The sequence below is a fragment of the Mustela erminea genome, chromosome 10 (genome assembly GCF_009829155.1).
Source record: "Mustela erminea isolate mMusErm1 chromosome 10, mMusErm1.Pri, whole genome shotgun sequence".
Lineage (NCBI taxonomy): Eukaryota > Metazoa > Chordata > Mammalia > Carnivora > Mustelidae > Mustela > Mustela erminea.
In genome coordinates this window covers 69,325,796-69,347,974 of record NC_045623.1, presented here as the reverse complement: position 1 = coordinate 69,347,974, position 22,179 = coordinate 69,325,796, and the positions used below count along the sequence as shown (strand labels likewise).

At 38.6% G+C, this 22,179-nt stretch overlaps 1 protein-coding gene across 1 annotated transcript in view; it reads right to left on the bottom strand.

The window, feature by feature from the left end:
* Positions 1-21,955, bottom strand: part of FAF1 (Fas associated factor 1) — a 471,948-nt gene extending 449,993 nt beyond the window's left edge. The window contains exon 1 of the mRNA XM_032302621.1: positions 21,770-21,955. Within this exon, the coding sequence (XP_032158512.1) occupies positions 21,770-21,814 (45 nt within the window). The 5' untranslated portion in view covers positions 21,815-21,955. The remainder of the gene's footprint in view (positions 1-21,769) is intronic.
* Between the last annotated feature and the right edge of the window lie 224 nt (positions 21,956-22,179).

The following is a 22,179-nucleotide window of genomic DNA, read 5'->3' as shown; positions in this document are numbered from 1 at the left end:
CTAAGCAGTGTCTGGAAATACTATGGGTAAAATATATAGCTCCTGTTCCCAGGCATCATAGTACTTCACACAACAAAAGCACTTCTACAGTTTTGTAAAATTCTTAATAAATACAAACAAATCATACTTAGCTTTTTTTATAGCATTCCTATAAACTGTAAAGTGTAAGTATTCAGTCTGACTGGAAACCATAAATGTGATGGAAAAGATATCAGTCATTTATATTCCACAACTCTAAGAGGCAAATAACATGCATTATGCTGTTTGTTATATAAAGACTTCACAGTAGACTCAACAATGCCAATAAGTCTTTCTGAATGGACTCCAATAATCTAAGATATTTTGCCTTTTTTCATTTACCTTAATCAAAATGTAAGTAAATTAATAATGACTTAGGGAAATTTGGGGCTGCAGTTAACAAAGTGTTTCAGAAGAGAGGCATCTTTAAAATGTACTGATAAAAAAAATTAAAAAATAAAATAAAATGTACTGATATGGCCACCTAGCTGGCTCAGTGGGCAACTCTTGATCTCAGGATTGTAGGCTCAAGCTCCATGTTAGGTGCAGAGATTATCTAAAAATAAAATATTTTTAAAAATAAAAGATACTGATTAACAATAAAAACATAATGTTAACACTGAAAATTTTCAATCACAGCCTATTAATAACATTTGAATAAAGCTATTTTTATATGACTTAGAGAAGACTGGATTGCATAATTAACAGACAGGTGACCTCAGGAGAGCTCTTATGATTAGTATATCTTTACAGAAGTAAATCTTTATAGAAGCAAACCAAAGGATATAGTCCTTCACAGGAAGGTATACTAGCAGTAAACAATGTGTAGTAAAAACAAACCAAAAAAACAGGTCTTTCTTAAAGCCGAAATGGCTTCCCATCCAAGCTTTGCCAACTATTAGCACTGTGACTTTAGAAAAAATAATAAACATCTTGCAAGGCTATTACAAGGATTGATAATAATGTAGGTAAGTGCCTAACGTAAGAGCTCATATATTAACTCCAATTTATAGGTGAGAAAACAAAAGAAGGCCACATGTTTTACCCAGGATTAGAAAGTGAAAAACAGTAAACTAGAACTTCTTTATCTCTACTTAATAATCCTTATCTTAAAGTCTACTTGGTCTGATATTAATTAATCACACCAGCTTTGTTATGATCAGTGTCTACATGGTATAGCTTTTCTCATCCTTACATTTCCAGCCTAACTGGGTCTTTATATTTCAAATGCCCCTCTTGTAAACAATATAGATCAGTTTTTACTTTTTTATCCAATTTGACAGTCTCTACTTTTTTTTTTCTTTAGCCTTTCCTTAAACAATTTTAATTACAAATGAGGGGTAGGAGGGATGAGGGAAGCAGGTAAAGAGTACAGGCTGGCTCCTAGAAAGTGGTGGCTGAGCCCAAGTCATCACTCTTGGAAATATCAGTGGGTGAGCTGGGGGTGAGTTCAGGGACCTTTGCTGATAGCAGTCTCTACCTTTTGATTACTGTTTAGTCTATTTACATTTAATATAATTATTAGTATGACTGAGTTTATCTACCATCTGCTTATTTATCTGTCCCAATTGGCTTTGTTCCATTCCTCTTCCTTGTCTACATACTTTAAGGTTGAGCCTATTTTTTAGTATTCTATTTTTATCTCCTCTATTGGCTGTTTCACTACAGTTCTTCTATTTATTAGCAGTCGTTCTACAAATTATAATATGCATCCACAATTTATCAGTGTACCTTGAGTTGCTATTATTATTACTGAGTTAATATTATTTAATATTACTATATCCCATATAATGTAATAATCTTATAAGAAAGTCCATTTATGTATTTTCAGCTACTGTTGTCATGCAGTTTACTCCTACATAAAATATAAAACTGCATAGCGTATTGTTATTTTTGTGCTAATCAAACTGTTCTTTAAGAAATTATGAAAAGACAGGCACCTGAGTGGTACAGTCAGGTGAGTGTCCAACTCTTAATTTCGGCTCTGTTCATAATCTTAGGGTTGTGAGATAAAGCCCCAAGTGGGGCTGTGCACTCGGCACAGAGTCTGCTTGGGATTCTTTCTTCCTCTCCCTTAGCCCCTCCCACTATGCTCTCTCTCTCTCTCTACAGGTTAAATAAATAAATCTTAAAGGAAAAAAAAAAAAAGAGGGACACCTGGGAGGCTCAGTCAGTTAAGCATTTACCTTCGGCTCAGGTCATGATCCCAGGGTTCAGGGATTGAGCCCGACATGGGGCTCCCTGCTCAGCAGAGAGCCTGCTTCTCCCTCTCCCACCCCTCTGCTTGTGTTCCCTCTCTCAACATATCTCTCTCTGTCAAATAAATAATTAGAATCTTAAAAAAAAAAAAAAAAAAAAAAAAACTATGGAAAGAGAAGCATAACTGTTCATATTTATCCACACATATACTCTTTTCAGTGATCTTCACTTCTTCCACAGATCCCACATTTCCATCTGGTACCACCTCTCTTCAACCTAAGGAACTTCCATTAGCATTTCTGATAATGGACAGCTCTATTGGCAACAAACTCTCTCATGTTCTATTTTATGAAAATGTCTTCACTTTTACTTTAGAAAGATAATTTTGCTACATTTAAAATTCTAGGGGCGCCTGGGTGGCTCAGTGGGTTAAAGCCTTTGCCTTCAGCTCAACTCATGATCCTGGGGTCCTGGGATCGAGGCCCGCATCGGGCTCTCTGCTCAGCAGGGAGCCTGCTTCCCCTCCTCTCTCTCTGCCTGCCTCTCTGTCTGCTTGTGATCTCTGTCTGTCAAATAAATCAATAAAAAAAATCTTTAAAAAAAAATTTTTTTTCTATGTCTGGCTTTCAGCAATGTGACTACCATGTGCCTATGTATGACTTTTTTAGTATTAATAATACCTGGTGTCCACAGAGCTTCTTGAATCTGTAAAGTTATATCTTATAACCACTACCTACAAAGGTACTGAAAAATTTTGCCAATAATATCCACATAACCAAGAGGACATCTTTGGGGACATTTTTTTTTCTTAACAGAAGGAATGCTAGGAGCACTTCAAAAGAGGGGGAAAAAAATAGAAAAATTAAAACAATTAACACTATTACTTTGTCATCAATTCATGCCACATTTTAAAACCAATCTTAAAGAAATGTTGCCCTATAAATCTTAGAAGGGAAAGTGTGATCATCATAATAAATAACACCAAGAATTTTTTTTAATCATTTGACTTACAGATCAGGAATATAACATATATCCCCTAAATCTGGATTTCAATAAGGCAATTGACAATTTTTTTTCTCATTTATTCTTAAACATAACATACAGAAATAAAGATGAATGCTACTAGTCATATAGTATCTTTGCAGCATGAATGCTGCAAACATTCATAACTGCAAACATTAATAATGCAAACATTCTAACAACACAGAGATGAACTGACACAATTCCAAATTTCCGGACACTCAGAGTGTTACAGACATATGCAAATGACACAAAGCTAAAACAGCTAGCATTCTTATGACAAAATCAGGATCCAAAAAAATCAATCATATCCTTTTCATCTTCATCGTATTTGAACAGGCTCAAAACTAACTACTTCAGCTCAATTTACTATTCAGTGAGAACACACTAGGTGCCAGAAAGTGTGCTAGACATCAGAAATACTAAAATGAATAAGATCTAGTTTCTAGCTGTAAGGAACTCACAAATTAGTAAGAAAGACAAGTAAACAAATATTTACATACAAAATAATGTGACAGCTGCAACAACAGATGCATGTATAAGAATGAAAAATATAGTGGGAGCAAGTAACTGTCAAAAAAGCCTTCACAAGAAATAATGCCTATGCAGAACTCTAAGGGATAAATAGAAGACTGGGAGGTAGACAATGGGAGAACTAGCAAAGGCAAAGAGACAGAAATAAATTCAAGAAAATTACAAGCAACAAAGTATCACTACAGAACAAGGTAATGGGAAAAGCATAGCCTACAAAATCACAAAATCACAAATCACAAAGAACTTCGTTAGCACGCCAATGAACTTGACTTTTATACCTTATAGAAGGAAATGAAAATATAGTTCAAGAGAAGTTAGGAGTGAGGCTGTGCTTTAGGAGTCAACAGCATATATATAATGAAAAAGAAATAGCACATACATATATGCTCTACATAGCATATATAAATATTATATATATATATGATAGTTAAAACCTATATATATATATATATATATATATGATTATGCAAAGAAAACGTATGTGATAGGATAGGGTAGAAAGGAAAAAAGAACAAGGAAAGATGCTTAAGGTACATTAACTTTAAGAGAAATACAGGGGGAAAGGAGAGAAATATGAAAACATTCAGAATAGGACGTAAAATTGATGATGAGTATTTTTAAGCTGAGAGAAGCTTGGCAAGTTTTTAAACTGGAAACTGGTTAAGAGGGAGCCAGTAGGAAGGAAGGAAGATGCAGAAGCCAAAGAAAATGTACAAAAAAAAACTGATGTGGAGCAAATTTCTAGACAGATTATTAAAAGCAGGTAGAGGAATAGAAGAAAGATAAATATAAAGTTCTCCACTTAGCTTGAGAAATACAAATGATTAAATTTAAGATGAGGAAGATATGCCTTACCTATTCATGCAGCAGTTTAAGTTACTACTCATTAAAAATGTGTTAAAATTGTAAGGTGACTGTATTAATAGTAATATAATGTACAAAATTAGGGAAGAGGCCATTCTTCTTTATTCTAAGCCTCTTTTGGAATATTGTGTTCATTCCCAAGCTTCTCCTTTCAAGTGTGCCATTAATAAGTAAAAGCATCCAGAGGAAAGCAAACAAGTGATAAAGAGTAGTGGAAAGCACTAGAAAATTAGGGTTCAGATAGTAGGAGTTAATGGAATAGTTGCCTACATATGACAGGAAAAGAACTTCTCTACAGATCTACAGTAAATAAATAAACTGAACAGAGGCAAACTTTTATTAGCTATTTTTAACTACCTTATGAAGTAGCGATCTCCCAATTACCTAGTATAATGTTTGGCACAAAGCAGGTATTCAATAAAATTTGTCAAGCGAAAATACGAATCAAGACAGTGTCAGGTAATTCATATTTCTCTGTATTCCTAACATCCTCACAGTATAACATATGTGAAGTAATTCAAGTATCTGCTGAACAAATGAATATGTTGTATACCTTCAGTAACATAATTTCAGATTTAAAGCACTAAGAGCTAAAGATGCTGTTCATTTATCAAGCACTATCACTTATACCACCAAAACTCAAGCTATTCCCATCTCTTTTTACCTTACTTAATCTGACTATAACAGCAACCAGAACAGACATATTTCTGAGCTCCAAACCCAGCCTTGCTATGACCACCTGTCATTAGATACTTAACCTCCTGACACGCCTCCACTTATACTTCTTTAAAATGGGAATAGTAATAATGGCTATCCCAAATTAAATGATATTAGATTAGACTGGGCAACGCAGATATTTATCATACAGGCCAAAGTAATGCTGAGTAAACATTAGTAGTAATTATAATTAGATCTTTAAAATCAATCTGTATAATAAAGGATTGCCTAGTTTACAGGGTGGTAAGAACCCTGAAGGATCTAATATTTTACTCACTTGCAAGTTAACAATTTAGCACGTTACAATTTCATGAATCTTAGAGGAAGACACAAGACTCCTAGGTTAAGAATAAAGTACTTTATTACTCACAACAACAGCAGTAGCCAGAGTATCAGCATTTTCTTGCATGGGTTCCCAAGTCCAATTAGGCCACATGGTCATACAGAGGTGGGCCAGGAGACACCTGCATATGCAATACAGGACTACACTACAGAAGAGGAACCCTGAATCTTTTTTAATGGACAGTAAGCATGCCCACCCTTTGCTTTAGCAAGAAAGTATCTTTATCTTCCAGACTGTAAGAAAACTTGCCCTTTAGTAGTCTGGAATGAGACATTATCTAATCTGGTTACAATAAAAAACCCTTGAAAAGACAGGCTAGAAAAACCACTGTCCCTATTCATAAGATGTGCTAAAATATGAGACAAAGAGAATTGTCTCTCTCACTTCCAAACCATCTTGGCTGCTGACAAAGTTTCTCATGAGTATACGATTCCAATGGCCACTCTGATTAATCTGACTGACAAGGGACTGGGACTAAATCCATTCAAATTGTTTTCACACAGCATTTAATTAAATCAGCTATCAACAGGCAGAACCGATTTCAGCCATGTTCCTCAGAGTCCCACCCCCAAATAAGTTGAAGAAATCCCATAAAACATTAGGGTCTACCTCAGAAAGTCTGGTAGCTTTGTCCCTAAAGTTCTGTATTAACCTTTTCAATTGGCCCAAGGCATTAATCCTGGAACAAGAGGATGTATTAACATCATGTACATTACATGTATACATACATCATTAACATTAACAGGATGTATTATACAGACTCTGCTTCAGCCTACAGGGGCACTTTTAGCATCCATAACAATGCTGATAACTGAGTTGAGGCTAATAAGAATGTTTTCCAGGGCCAAGGTGTGTCACTGATCATGTCAACTAAAAAGTCATGAACAAATTTTGAACCACCTATTCTAATTCAATAACTTCCCTCATGGAGGTAATTGTCTACAGGATGTACATAAAAACAAATCGGTTATGACTCCAGGAAGCTTTACCCCAAGGAAACAAGGATAGTCTCACTTTGGAGTGACCTCCACAGTACACCAAAGGCTCTAAGATTACTACTGGTGTTTTGTTAAACACTCAAAGGTACAAAAGTCCATATTTTTAGGACCTATAACAGCCTGGGAGACACAGTCAACTGGTGATCCAACACCACCTCCTAGCCACATGGCAGCCTTAGAGTTCCCAAATTCAGTTTGAATTTCAGTTTGAATCTAGTCCTTGTTTTTCAAAGGACTGAATGAAGGCAGTCAGTCCACACTGTCCCAGTTGGCCAAGCCACCAATAATCTGCCCCATGGAATATCTGAGTGAAGGCTATGGAAGACACGGATAGACATGGGGAAGTAATGGCAGGTGTTTTGCATGGAACATATAGGAGCTGGGGCAAACCTTGCTGTTTCCAATAGATTTTTCAGTAAAATTAAAGGGAGTAACAATCAAATGGTGAATAGACCTCAGCAGTCTAATGGGAGGATGGCAGACCCAACAGTCAATTAAATTTAATGTGCCTCTAAGAGTTTGGAAGAGCAGCACCAGGACATTTTTCTTCATAAGGAAAGCTTCAAATATGGTTCTAAATGTCTCTCCCCTCCCCAAAGCTTCTTCTGGGATCTAAGGTGTTCCTTACTAGATGTCAAGATTGTTGGCTTTCCCTCCGCTGCCACAAAATCAGTATGTTCTATTCCAGTAGCTATAATTTCATCTTTTTTTTCCAATCTCCTCCTACTCATACTTAGGCCTTTCCCCTAGAAATGTCAGGTGTGAGACAAGCAAGGAATTTTTATTAAACCTACAGAAACCCAATTACGGTCCCCACTGACCCACATGGGCCACTGTAGGGGAACTCAGCAGGCAGTGTACTCAACCAGTGGTCATTATCCTTATGATCTAGACCATGTCAAACCAACAGGAGAATCCAGGTGGCTGAATGAGAGTAAGTTTGAATCCCTAAGCCAACTTTTGCAAACCGCCACATAAAAGGTGTACCAAGAGGGGTGCCTGGGTGGCTCAGTTGGTTAGGCATCTGCCTTCAGCTCAGGTCATGATCCCAGGGTCCTGGGGCTGTGTCCCACATGGGGCTCCCTGTTCCATGGGGGTTCTGCTCCTCCCTCTCCCTCTGCCCCTCCCCTGACTTGTGCTCTCTCTCTCATTCTCTCAAAAAAATAAAAAAATTTTTAAAAAGGTATACCAATAGCCTGGCCCTGTGCTGTAGGTAGGAGGAAAAAAGAAGCTTCATGCCCAGAAATAGGATAGAATCTGAACTTTCAAGGGATGCTTGGGGTGACACAATCAGTTAAGAATCCAGCTCTTGGCTTTCCACTCAGGGTGTGATCTCAGGGTCCAAAGACTGAGCCCCACATTGGGCTCTGCACTCCACACAGAGTCTGCTTGGAGTTCTCTCTCCCTCTGCCCCTCTGCTCTCTCCCTCTCTCAAATAAACAAATAAATAAATCTTTTTTTTTTTTCTCTGAATTTTCAAAACAGGGCTATATAACCTCCCACCACTTCCAAACCTATTACTGGGTCATGAAGTGACCAAGATGAGATGATCCCTTTCTGGGCATAGCTGCATTCAGTGTCCTAAGTGACTTCCTTTAAAAAAATTAAAAAATAAAAATTCAACATTCAACATTTATCCAAATGCCTGTGGATGGTAGGGAGCATGGAAGGTCCCTGAAGTATCTTGATTAGCAAGGTCACTGTTGAGTGGCTTCTGAGAGAAAAAGTGCACCACTGTCAGAATGCAAATGGTCCAGAAAGCCAAAAAACATAAGAAAGGTAAGTTTCACAGGCCAAAATGGTGTGGCCAGTCAGCTAATAAGACTAGAAGAGCAACACCATAACCAGAAAAAGTATCAACAGTAGTGAGGCAGCACTGATACTTATGAATGCGAGATCAAAGATCCAATGTATTAAAATTTGTTAAAAGCAAGCAGGGGCTACATCCCATGAAATGTGGCTTCTCTCATTATGTGACAAGCAGGTCAATTTCTGGCAGAAATCACAAGTACAGCAATGCTACCATCTGCATCAGAAATAAAGAGTCCTTAAGTCTACACCAGTTTATGATAGCTGATGTGTTATCACATCTAATATGATGGATGGACCCAGACAACAATGATGGCTCTGGGCAGTGTAGACTCCATCAGAAGCTTGATTTTAGTAGACTTCATTAGAAAACAGGTCCTTATTGTGGGCATCTACATGAGTGATCCAGACAGTCTGATCAGCAGCTATAATTTGTTTCCATAGTTCACAGCTTCAAAGAGAGTTGTCTTTAATCTGCCAGTCTACAGCTTCCAAGTGGCAGACCAAAAAGCTAGGGCACTGGCAACAGGCCAAGGGGCAGTAGAAATACAAGTTTCATGAAGGAGAGTATTAGCCAGAGATAGAAGAACAGCCTTTGAGTTCTATCCACTGAACAAAATAATCAAATCCACTAACATTCTGCACAGCTAGCACAGAGGCTAAATAGCCCCAGAAGACAAGCAGACACAATCAGTTTTGGCTTGGCTGAACCAATGGTGAACCAGGCCCAGGTTTAGGAAAACCTCTATGAACTGAGGACCCCACTGAGTCGGTGATTTTGCTTTAGACAGTGAGTAGGGAATAAAGATTCCCCCAAAGGAAGGACTGAGCCATTAGACATTATGAACCCCCATCCTCTCACTTCTCAAACAAACCATTGAAAGTTCTAACAACTTCGCTTTGTGCCCACACAGGTTGCAAATTTGCCTCCTTTCACACTCAAGTGTAGGTGTACACAGGTCTGTAAATGTTGTCTAAAAAAAGCAGAACCGGGCGTCTGGGTGGCTCAGTGGGTTAAAGCGTCTGCCTTCGGCTCAGGTCATGATCCCAGGGTCCTGGGATGGAGCCCCGCATCGGGCTCTCTGCTCAGCAGGGAGACTGTTTCCCTCTCTCTGTCTCTGCCTGCCTGTCTGCCTACTTGTGGCCTCTGTCTGTCAAATAAATAAATCTTTTAAAAAATTAAAAAATTAAAAAATTAAAATTAAAATTAAAAAAGCAGAACCTTCTGCGCAGCCAGAACAAATCTTAGTATTAGTTTTACATTGGGGTGAGTCTGACTCTGCATCTGACTGACAGAATGATGAAAAAAATTCCATCTACCAGAGAGGATATCTGAGGGTTGTTAAGAGTTAGCAACAGCCAGAGGAATGTTCAGGCTGTCTTTGAACCTAATTCTGGTATTCAGTCTACAACCATCTCCCTAATCCTTCCTCATTAACAGGCGATAAAATAGAGAACCACTTGACAGTCTGGTCAACGTATTCATTATGAGTTCCCATAGACTTCCCTCAAATTCTGTTAACCAGACCATAAGGCCCTCACCCTTCCTCTTCCAAAAATCCACATGTCTACCAACACACTATCCTGGCTGCCAAAACCATTAAAGCAGTGCAAGATCTGGTATTTTTTACCCAACTTGTAAGCTAACAAGTTAGCCTGCCAGTTTCATAGACGCTGGCAGAAGACCTAGACTGCTGGGCTAGAGACAATATGACTCAACAATATTCATAGTCAGAATATCAGCATTTTCTTATGTAGTTCCCCAGTTCACTTCCCATAGTGAAACACAAAGTAGGCCAAGTGATACCTACACATGCAATGGACTGCATTAGAAGAGGAACCCAGAACCTAGGAAACCCAAATCTCTCAAAATTCAAAGGGTATGCATGCCTACCCTTGGCTCCAAAGGGAGATACTACCTCTATCTTCCAAGGCAGCTCACTATACAAATGTCCTTGAAAAGAGAGCAGAAATAAAAGCAATGCCTCTGATCACAAGACATACAGAAACCATGGAGAACTGTATCAATGGATCCCAATAGGGTCACTGTAAAATTCAGCTGTTAAGAGCCTAGCATAGTACCTGGCATATACAAAGCAATCAAAAGCTAAGTGCTAATTTTATTATTCCTCCCCCATTAAACCTAAAATTAAAATGCTCAATTTTGTCTCTACCTCATTTTACTACACAGCTAAAATTGTATTTAAAAAAACAAATTCAACCACTACTTTTCCCTTGGGAGAAAGAAAGTGGGTAGCCAAGAGGGCACATGTGACAAAGCTTTCCTCTCACTAACATTATACTGTTATAGCTCAATCATTAAAGAGTCCAGGGAACCAAGGTAAAAAGGAAGAGGAAAAAAACAGGTGCCTGAAACCTAACTCTAAAACCATTAACGTACACACATAACCTGCAAACATTTCTGCTTTTCTTACCACAACTTGACATCTCATCATTTCTACCACAATTATTTCTCTATAACCACAAATAAGTATAAAGACAGGTACAATTACTCTGTAAATGCTGCCAAACTGCTTTTTTTTTTTAAGATTTTATTTATTCATTTGAGAGAGACAGAGAGAAAGAGCAAGCACAAGTGGGGGAAGGTGCAGAGAAAGAGGGAGAAGCAGAGCCCCCACCAAGCAGAGAGCCCGACGTGGCGCTTGATTCCAGGGCCCTGGAATCATGACCTGAGCCAAAGGCAGACACTTAATTGAGCCACCCAGGCACCCCTGACAAACTGCTTCTTAAAACTATCTCAAATTCATCTTAAAGCCAATGGCTAATGATTTAACATGGTAAACAAATCTGATTTGAAATTTAAGTTTCTGCCTTAAAAAAGTTGAAAGTGAAACCAAAATCAAGAATAGTGACTGACACAGAGCAATTCGAATTTCCCAAAGTTATTGAACTCAAGCCCTGTATTTTGCCACATTACCTTACTGAGCCCTCTATAAAAGCTAAACGAGAACAGAGGTGTTTTGTATTTCTCTATAAATTGGTCACTTTAAAGTTATAATCCTCAGTTCAACAAAATAGCGCAATTTTTATTCTCAATGACAGATTTTATTATTCAAAATCATATGTCAACAAATGACAGATGCTTGAACAGCTGACCCTTGACAACTACACATTTAAACTGCATGGGTCCACTTACACCTGGATATTTTTTTCAATACAGTGCTATTTGTGTATTTTCTCTTCTTTATGATTTTCTTAATAACATTTTCTCTAGTTTGCTTTGTTGTAAAAATACAACATATAAAAACATATAACATATAAAATGCATGTTAATTGACAGCTTATGTTATTAGTAAGGCTTCCAGTCAACAATAAGCCATTACTGATTAAATTTGGGGGGAATCAAAATTATATATTGCATTTTCAAATATGTAGCAGATTGGTGCCCCTAACTCCTGCATTGTTCAAGGGTCAACTATACATGCAAACTTACAATTCTACTCTATTTGTACCCTAACAGCTAATATTCATAATATTCCTTCAAAAAATATTCACTGAGAACCTCTTAAAGATATTGCAGAAAAAGATGGTTAAGACCCAGGCAGTTGTTCACTTAAAGAACTGACATTAGGGAGAAGAAATATGTAAAGTGATTACTGACAATCTGGCATATGACTCAAAAGCAGAGGGGCACGGGGGTGGTATAGTCAGTTAAGTGTCTGACTCTATATTTTGGTTCGGGTCATTAGCTCATGGTCCTGGGATTCAGCCCTGCATCAGGCTCTGTGTTCAGCACAGAGTCTGCTTGAGATTCTCTCTCCCTCTCCCTCACCCTCTGCCCTTCGGGCTCATGTGCAATCTCTGTAAAATAAATAAATAAATATTTTTAAATTCTTTAAAAAGACTCAAGGAAGAGTAATATACCAACGATACATAAGACAAAATTATTAACCCTAAAACTGGGCACATGGTACTAATGTTATCGGCAAAAGGCAGCTGATAGATTTTGAGAGATAATTAGAAGTTTTTCTAGAGGGCTGCAAAAAATAAGGGTATAAAGGCACAGAGCCCGGGGGAACCTGGCTGGCTCAGCTGGTCCAGAGTTTAAGCCCTACCATCTCAGGGTCATGAGTTTAAGCCCCACACCAGGCATAAGACATATAATAAAATACTCAATTTTCCTAAATCATAAAAATGGACCAGTACTTAAGACCACAAAATCAGGGGCGCCTGTGTGGCTCAGTGGCTTAAAGCCTCTGCCTTCAGCTCACGTCATGATCCCAGGGTCCTGGGATCGAGCCCCGCATCGGGCTCTCTGCTTAGCAGGGAGCCTGCTTCTTCCTCTCTCTCTCTGCCTGCCTCTCTGCCTACTTGTGATCTCTATCTGTCAAATAAATAAACAAAATTAAAAAAAAAAAAAAGATTTTCTATAAATAAATAAATAAATTTTAAAACCCCCACAAAATCAAAAAAAACACAGGAATGGATGTAACGTCTAAAGTCATCTAGATCAGTCATTCCCAAATGTAGATTTTGGATCAGGAGCAGCCTAACCTGGGAATCTGACAGAAATGAAAATTTTCAGGCCCCACCTAGAATCTACCCTATCAGAAACCTGGGGTGGGGCCCAGCAACCTACAGTTTAGCAAGCCTTTCACATTATTCTTATACAAATTCAAGTTTGAGAACTAGTAATTTAGATCAGGGGTTTTCAGCACTTGGACATTTTAAAGTGGATAATTCTTCATTTTGAAGGTATGTCTTGTGCAGAATGTTTAGCAGCATTCCTGGCATCTACTCACTAACTACCAGCAGCATCTCCCAGCTGCAAAAGCCAAAAATGTCTCTAGACATTGCTTAATGTCCCCTGGGAACAGAAATCACCCACGGTTGAACACCACTTATCTAGATCAAGGATCACAAGCTTTACTTTAAGAGGGCAAGGTAAAAGGCCGTGCAATCAACTAACTACTCAACTTTTGCTACTGAGGTCAAAAGTGGCAAGAGACAATATGTAACAAATATGCATGACTGTCTTCCAGTAAGACTTTACTGATGAAAACAGGTAGTAGTTTGGCCCTCAAGATGTGGTTTGCCGATCCCTAATCCAGACAAATTACCTAAATTATAACTGAATGTCCTCAAACCTCCCTGGTGCCAAGTGATTATCCAGACTCTATATGAATACCTAATCTAGTCCAGTCCTGTTTTCAGGTACATATAACTTTAGACAAATCTCTATTTCATAGACTGAGTAACTCAGAGCCAGAAAGGACAAATGACTTGCTCAGAGAACCAGAACCAAAAAAAAAAAAAAAAACCCAAAGCAAAAAACTAGAGCTCTAGTCTGCCTAAGTGCAATGTTCTAACAACTACTTCCTACAGAGGTATATAACCATATAATGTTACTCATGAAGCATTCAATGTTTTAGCACTTTGCAATTACTAAAACCTGGAAAGAGAAGTTACTTATTGTGGGGGGGAGGGGTCTTGAAATAACTTTATATTAAAGGCCCACACAGTAAATATTTTAAGCCTGTGCACCATGAAGTTTCTGTCTCAATTACTCATTTCTGTCACTACAACAAGAAAGCAGTCACAGACAACAGGTAAATGAATACCTATCATTGTATTCCAATAAATCTTTATGGATAAAAACAGGTAGCCAGCTTATAGGCTATATTTTCCTGACTCCTCATCTACAGAGTCCATAAACCTAGTCTGGCAAACAAGAGGCATCAATCCAACCATGCTCAATAAATCTAAAGACTCTTCATTCCGTGGCTTCTGACCACCTGTAAACTTAGAAGCATGGCACTAGACTGGAATGAATGCTAGTCTAGGAACAATCAATGTGCCAGGCCCTCCCTCCCTCCCTTCTGGCATGTCTAGCTTATGCCAGGTATTGTTTTTTGTATGTAAATTTTCATACTGTATGTAAATTTTATCATTTGGAGAAATTTCTGAATGGTGAGTCTTTTTTTCCTCTAGAAATCCAAGCCATTTAACACATTAAGCTAGAAAATAAACACTCTTACGTGTACCTGGATAAAATCTTTATTTCAAACCAACCCATGAACTTGGACAAGTCACTTCCTTTTTTTGGCCTCAATTTCCACAAAAGGAAAAAATACAGAGAACAAGTATATACCTTAAAATTATCAAAAATGAAAATAACTAAAACTTATTGAACTCTTTCTATGCCAGACACCTGTTCTAATAACTTTACATACATTAAGTCATTTTTCAAGGGAAACTGAGGCAGGGGTGTGAAATGAGTAGTCAAAAATCATAAGATGTACAAGTGGCATACTATGACTTAAATCCAAGCAATCTGACCTCAAAGTCCATGCTCTTAACCACTAAATAACTACTAAACTTTATTCTACATGCCAAATTTCATTATTTCAATTACCAACAATCCAAACACAAACAAAAAATACCCGTCCCTCTAATGAATAAAGAAGATAGCAGAGAAAGGAAAGAAAGGACAGTAACAAGACTATTTTCAGCCATAGTACTCAATATCTTGCCAAGGTAACCTCCCCGGATATAAATATGATGTTCCATGGATACTTAGTTTGGTCCCCAAACCACAACATCACAAAAGATACCTATCCATGCGGATCAATACCATTTCTACTTGCACAGTTTGTCAAACTAAAAAAGAAAGAAGATTCACAGCTTCATTTAGAAGGAAGAAATGTTATGAAGGGGCAGAAACTAATTTCAAGTGACTTACTGGAGTGTCATGGAAGAGTCCATGCTTCCAAGAGAAGTTGATAGATAGGCAAAAGAAAACTTAAAAGATAGTCCAATATATGAAAACACATAAGGCAATTTAAGCAGCAAAGGTATTACTAGCTTGAAAAACCAGGAGAGGAAAACAAGGCACAACAGTGTCATCCAGGAAACATAACTGAAAGTAACACCAAAATCAAAGTCAAATTAGAGAAGAAATAGACTCAATCTATAACCACTAGAACTAGGTTCAGAAAAAATATTTTTTCAGCAAGGCAGATAAGGTTTTGTTGCTTAAAAAATATATATTACTACTAGTAAAAGTTGTTCCTTTTTTTCCTTGACTTGAGTAAAGCTATGATCTGTATCTCTACATTATACACTAACAGAGAAATATAAATAAGAAAAATATGTGAGACTAACCTAAACAGCTATAGCACCCTTTTTGTATTCCAAAAAAATGTACGTTAGAGGAAAAAGAAATTAGCATTACAGTAATTAAAAGGTTAAGGGGGAAAGCAGAATACTCGTTTTTTTGCTCATATGGGTCCAAAATAATAAGTATTACTGAAATTATTCGATAGCAACTGTAATTCCATTTGGATAGTTATTTTCACATCTATAAGCAAACCAAATATATCTCAAAAGTTTGATCAAATGATTTTTGCTCTACGCTTCAACCTTAAAAAAAAAAAAAAAGGCAAAGAATTCTATAATTACATATAAAGAACAAGATTTGGAACTTTCACCTGAATGCATCTCTGTTATAAAAAGACATTAAGGAAGAAAAGAGGAGAAAAAAAAAAAAAAAAACAGTCCTGATTCATCGATGCCGGCCTCTTTTTTAAACCCAGGAAATTCCTTTACACCCCCTCCTGGCTCTGGCTGGCCAGAACTGTAGGTGTACTACTCTATTCATTCCTTTACCAATAATATACTGTGCTAACACTATTTACATTTAAAACTGATTCTGGGGACACCTGGGTGGCTCAGTCAGTGAAGTGCCTGCCTTCGACTCAGTTCATATCCCAGGGTCCTGAAATGGAGCCGCAACAGGCTCCTTGCTCAGCAGGGAGCCTGCTTCTCCAACTGTGCCTACTATTCCCTCTGGTTGTGCTCTGACAAATATGTAAAATCTGAAAAAAACAAAGCAAACAAAAAAAAAAACCCTGATTTTTCTTAGACTACTACAATTCTAAACTCATTGCCCAGAGGTGAATTTACAAATAATTCATTAAACATGATGCTGTCATTGTCTCCAAACTTTTGGTGGTAAGCCACTACGGCTGGCAGTTCCTCAAAAAAATTAAAAATAGAAATACCATGTGATTCAGTAATTCATACAGATATATACCTAAAAGAATTAAAAGCAGGGATTCACACAATTAACTGTATACCCACATTCATAACAGCATTAATGATTCAAAACATGAAAACATTTCAAAACATGAAAGTGTCTATTGACAGATGAATGGATAAACAAAATGTGGTTCAGCAGTCCCCCATTATCTACAAGTTATGTCCCAAGGCCCCCAATAGATGCATGAAACCAAGGATAGTACTGAACCCTACGTATGTTATGTTTTTTCCTATACATACCTATGATAAAGTTTAACTTATAAATCCAGCACAGTAGGAGATTAATAACTATAACAAAACAGAATTTTAACAATACTGTATATTATAATAGAAATTATATGAACATGGTCTCTCTCTCTCAAAATCTCCTATTGTATGTACCGTACTCACCCTTCTTTGATGATGTGAGATGATAAAATGCCTACATGTTGAGATAAAGTGAGGAGAATGACCTAAACATTATGACACAGCATTAGGCTACTACTGACCTTCTCATTATATATCAGGAAGATCATCTACCTTTGGACCACAGTTGTCCAAGGGTAACTGAAACCATGAAAAGCAAAACCACAGATAATGGGGGACTACTGTACACACACACTGTATCAACAGCGTAATAGTATTCAGTCCTTTAGACAAGATGGGGCGCTTTCAGGGTGGTATGACCTTAGATAGTGCTCATTCTTTTAAAAAGGAGGGGTATTCTGACACATACTACAACAAGGATGAACCTTGGAGAAATCATGCTAAGTAAAATTAGCCAGTCACAAAAGGATAAATACTGTGTGATTGCCCTTATATAAAATACCTAGAATATTCACATTTATAGACAGAAAATAGAATGGTAGTTGCCAGGGGCTAGGGAACAGGACAAAATGGGAAGCTATTCTTTAATGGTTAAAGTTACAGTTCTGCAAGGTAAAAAAAGTTCTGGAGATAGTGGTGATGGCTGCACAACAATGTGAATGTACTTTATGTGGAAACTTAAAAATGGCATATAAAGTTAAGATGGCAAATTTTATGTTATATGTATTTCACCACAATTTTTAAAAAATTTTAATTGAGGGGTGCGTGGGTGGCTCAGTCAGTTTAAGCCCTTCCTCTCAAGTCATGATCCTGGAATCCTGGGATCCAGTTTGTGCTGGATCAACACGGGAGTTTGTTTCTCCCTATCCCTCTGCCCCTCCCCACGCTTGTGCTCACGCTCTCTCACTCTCTCTCCCCCTGTCAAATAATAAAATTTTTTTTAAAAAATTTTTAATTAAAAGCTGTTCTTATTTGGGGGGGATGGGAATCTTTTAGAGGACAATTTGTAATACATTTGCTTTGTAATAAGTTGACTGATCTACAAAATCCCAAACCTATCTCATTAAGTCTGAGGTATAATCTTCCATGCACTACTTGTCCAATTTTAAGAAACCAGGTAATTCATTTTTTAAATTAGGGTTGTTAACTACTCCACTGACTGGTTTCAACAGAAGTCCTTTTTCCATTGAGTTGAAATAGTTAATATACAATTATCTTTCTCAAAAGTTTCTCCAGGGCACCTTGGTGGCTCAGTGGATTGAGCATGGGACTCAATTTCAGCTCAGGTCATGATACCAGGGTAGTGAGATCGAGCCCCAGCTCCAGTCCACTCTGTGCTCAGTGGGCAGTCAGCTTCTCTCCTCTCCCTCACCCTTTGACCCTCCCCTCTCGCCACATAAGCATGCAAGAGCACGTGCCCATGATCTCTCTCAAATAAATAAATCTTTAAAAAAAGATAGTTTTTCCATATTTAGGTACTGTATTTCTAAGAATTTATTACCTAGCAATCAGCTAAATCTACAACTTATTTAAAATGTGATATTCAAAAATTGTTTCCCTTTCTCAAAAAAGGAGAGGTGGGCAAATCAAGAAGTGGACACTGAACTATAGAGAAGGGACTGATGATTGCCAGAGGGGAGGTAGATGAGGGAGATGGGTTAAATGAGTAATGGGGATTAAGGAGTGCACTTGTGATGAGTCCTGGGCATTGCAGGTTAGTGCTGAATCACTCTATTGTACACCTGAAACTAATATGACACTGTATATTAACTAACTGGAATTTAAACAAAAACCTTTTTTTTGAAAAATCATGTTCCTTTCTACAAAGGCAGTACTGAGGTCTCAAAATCACTATTAATTTCACACTCGTGTGTTCAATTTTGGGGAGAAACTGATTTGCACAGATACAGGCAAAACCCATCAATCAAGTACCTACATTACAAGACTTTAACTGTAATGTTTAAAATAACCTAGTTACTGATAACTGGATAAATGCTATTTTTTTTTAGATTTTATTTATTTATTTGACACAGAGAGAGAGAGAGAGAGATCACAAGTAGGCAGAGAAGCAGGAAGAGGGGGAGGGGGAAGCAGGCCCCCTGAGGAGCAGAGAGCCCAATGCGGGGCTCCATCCCAGGACCCTGAGATCATGTCCTGAGCTGAAGGCAGAGGTTTAACCCATTAAGCCACCCAGGTGCCCCTAAATGCTAATTTTTAAAAGCTAATCCTAGAAGAAGCTTACATAGTATTAAAAAACAGACAGAATAATTAACTTTTCGGGCGCCTGGGTGGCTCAGTCGTTAAGCGTCTGCTTTCAGCCCAGGTCATGATCCTGGATCCCAGGATCAAGCCCCACATCAGGATCCCTGCTCAGCGGGAAGCCTGCTTCTCTCTCTCCCACTCCCCCTGCTTGTATTCCCGCTCTCTCTATGTCTCTGTCAAATAAATATATACAATCTTTTAAAAAAAAAAAAAAAGAAAGAAAGAAAGAATAATTGATTTTAAAAGTAAGTCCACAAGAGCAAAACGATCTGGAATCATGTGTGAGAGGTATACAAGTTTCCTAAAAACACAAAGGCTAATGGACTTAATATGTGTGTACTTATTATTCTCTATGTGTATTCTTTCTACTCATAAATATTTTATTTATGTGTACATTTCATTCTACCAATAATGTTCTTACCTACTTGACAATATGAAATAAACTTTCACCATCTGGCAAACAATGACCTGAACAGTAGTTTACAGAATGGGAAAAAGCTATGGCATTCTCCGGCGCTTGGGTGGCTCAGTGGGTTGAAGCCTCTGCCTTCGGCTCAGGTCATGATCCCAGAGTCCTGGGATCGAGCCCCACAGAATACCATAGCTTTTTCCCATTCTGTAAACAACTGCTCAGGTCAGTGCCATCAGTTTGAAGAGAAAAACAGCAGAATGTAGTAATATAATCAAGATAAAATCCCAAATACTTGTCGGAAAATCTTACTTTGTCTCTGAGTACAAGAATCCTAAATTTCCTGTCCTTGGCGAATATAAAGTTCACAGTAAGCACACTAATTGTTACAAATAAGAAAACAAGCAGCTAGTGCACCTGGGTGGCTCAGTGGGTTAAGCCTCTGCCTTAGGCTCGGTCATGATCTCAGGGTCCTGGGAGGGAGCCTCACATTCAGCTCTCTGCTCAGCAGGGAGCCTGCTTTCCATGCCCCCCCAATCTGCCTGTCTACTTGTGATCTCTGTCTCTCTGTCAAATAAATAAATAAAATATTTTAAAAAGAGAGAGAGAAAGAAAACAAACAGCTACAAGTTGTTAAAGGAAGTAAAAAAAAAAAAAAATAGGGGAAATCAAAACAAAGTTATAATTACCTTAAAACTTAGTGACGTAAACTATGATTACTGTTGTCCAAAGCCATTTCTATAAAGCAGCTTTATAACAGGACAAAATACTCCTAAAAAGAGTTTTTCATACAACCACATTCCACTTAGATAAAAGACTTGTGAATGAAAAAAACAAAAAGAGAATAAAAGACTCACGCAATAAATAAATAAATAAATAAATAAAGTTTTAAAATCTCAGGCCAGTCGTAACCGTACAAAATACCAAAATCTTGTGGTCAACTTTTAGTTTCAGAACAATTCTTTCTGTCTGAGCTTGGAAGTTATGGTATAATCAAATACAGATCTATCCATATTCCCAATAAATCAGATACTCCTACTGGGTAAGATAAAGAGCAAACACTGGAAATGACCATCACAATATTAAGTTATGAAATAAGGAAAATCAGAGAAAGAGGGAAATGAGAAGCCAATCAAAATCTCTGTAAGAAAAACTATCACCTACTATGCTAGTGTTAGACCATGTAGTGATGACAGTATTAGAAAATTCTGCCTATACATAACAGTAGCTTCTAAGTTAATGCTAACGTGAATGGTTAAAAATATCTCACAACAATACTTTCTTCATCAAACTTCAAAAGGCAAAGATGGAGTGCACAGGGCATTAGTTCTAATACCAAGTCTTTCATGATGGGGTACAACTCTATTTTCAAAGGGCCTCCTTAAGATACTCATATATTAGTGTAACTACAGTTGGGCTAAGTGAAGGAATAACCTTTGCTTATCCTTTAAATTTTTCCTGGAGTTAGAAGACAAACCAAGCAATTCAAATCTGTAGGAGAAGGGAATCCACAAATGTGTAAATTTATTAAGGTTAAGAATTCACCGAGGATATTTTTGTATATACACATCCTTATTATCTTCATACCCTCCAAAGATTCCAATAAGGCAAAGTCTCGAATGTTTATCTCTCCTTGAAAAAGACCATACCCTCACCACTACCTTCACCGCCTCCTCCTCCTTACTCACCCCTTAATACAATACACCACACCCACAACACCACACTCTCCACACCCACACTCCATACAGCACACTCTCCTCAAAGAACAACCCGAAACTCCTGACCCAAAAAACCCATACTTAAAAGCCCCACTTAATATCCCCAAATTCTACCCATTCTCCACAAAATACAGAACACACTACACAGTCCACACACATACACTAAACCAAGAACTATAACACCCCCTCACCCTGCAAATCCATACATAACAAATTCTACATACACCCAACCCAGCACATGAACTGCACGTTCCCTCATGGCTCAACACCACACACACACACACACACACACACACACACACACACGTCACGTACCATATAAAAAGCACACACACACACACACACACACACACACAGGCGCGCGCGCGCGTACTCGCGCGCCACGTACCGTATAAAAGCCCAAACCACACACCACAGCAATGCTCTAACAAACCCTGAGAAGAGGCAACCCTTCTGGCACCGGGAACCCACGAGGTTGGAGGTGAAAGAGGAAGAGGGCCATATACCTTACCTGAAAATCCGCCAGGATCATCTCCCGGTCCATGTTGGACGCCATGGCGGCCGCCGAGTTCCGCGGCTCCGGGAGCGAAGCGCGCACCTGGGAAGGAAACGGCGCCTCCTGCGGCCGTCGCCGCCGCCGCCGCCGCCGCCGGGCGCCGAGGGGCTGGCGGGCGAGCCGGCTGGCGGACCGGCGGGCCGGCGGGCGGGGCAGCGCGGGAGGCTAGGCGCTCATGCACTCGGTAACCTTCAGGCGCCCGGGCTGCCCGCCTGCGCCCCGCAGAGCCCGCGCCGCAGCCGCCCTGACAGGGAGGTTGGTCTGGATGGGGGTCCGGTCTTCCTGTTGCTGGCCAGGATGAGGGCAGGTTACGACAGCGCGCAACCGGCTCCCTTCGGCAGCGGTGAGACCGGCGGGGGCGGGGA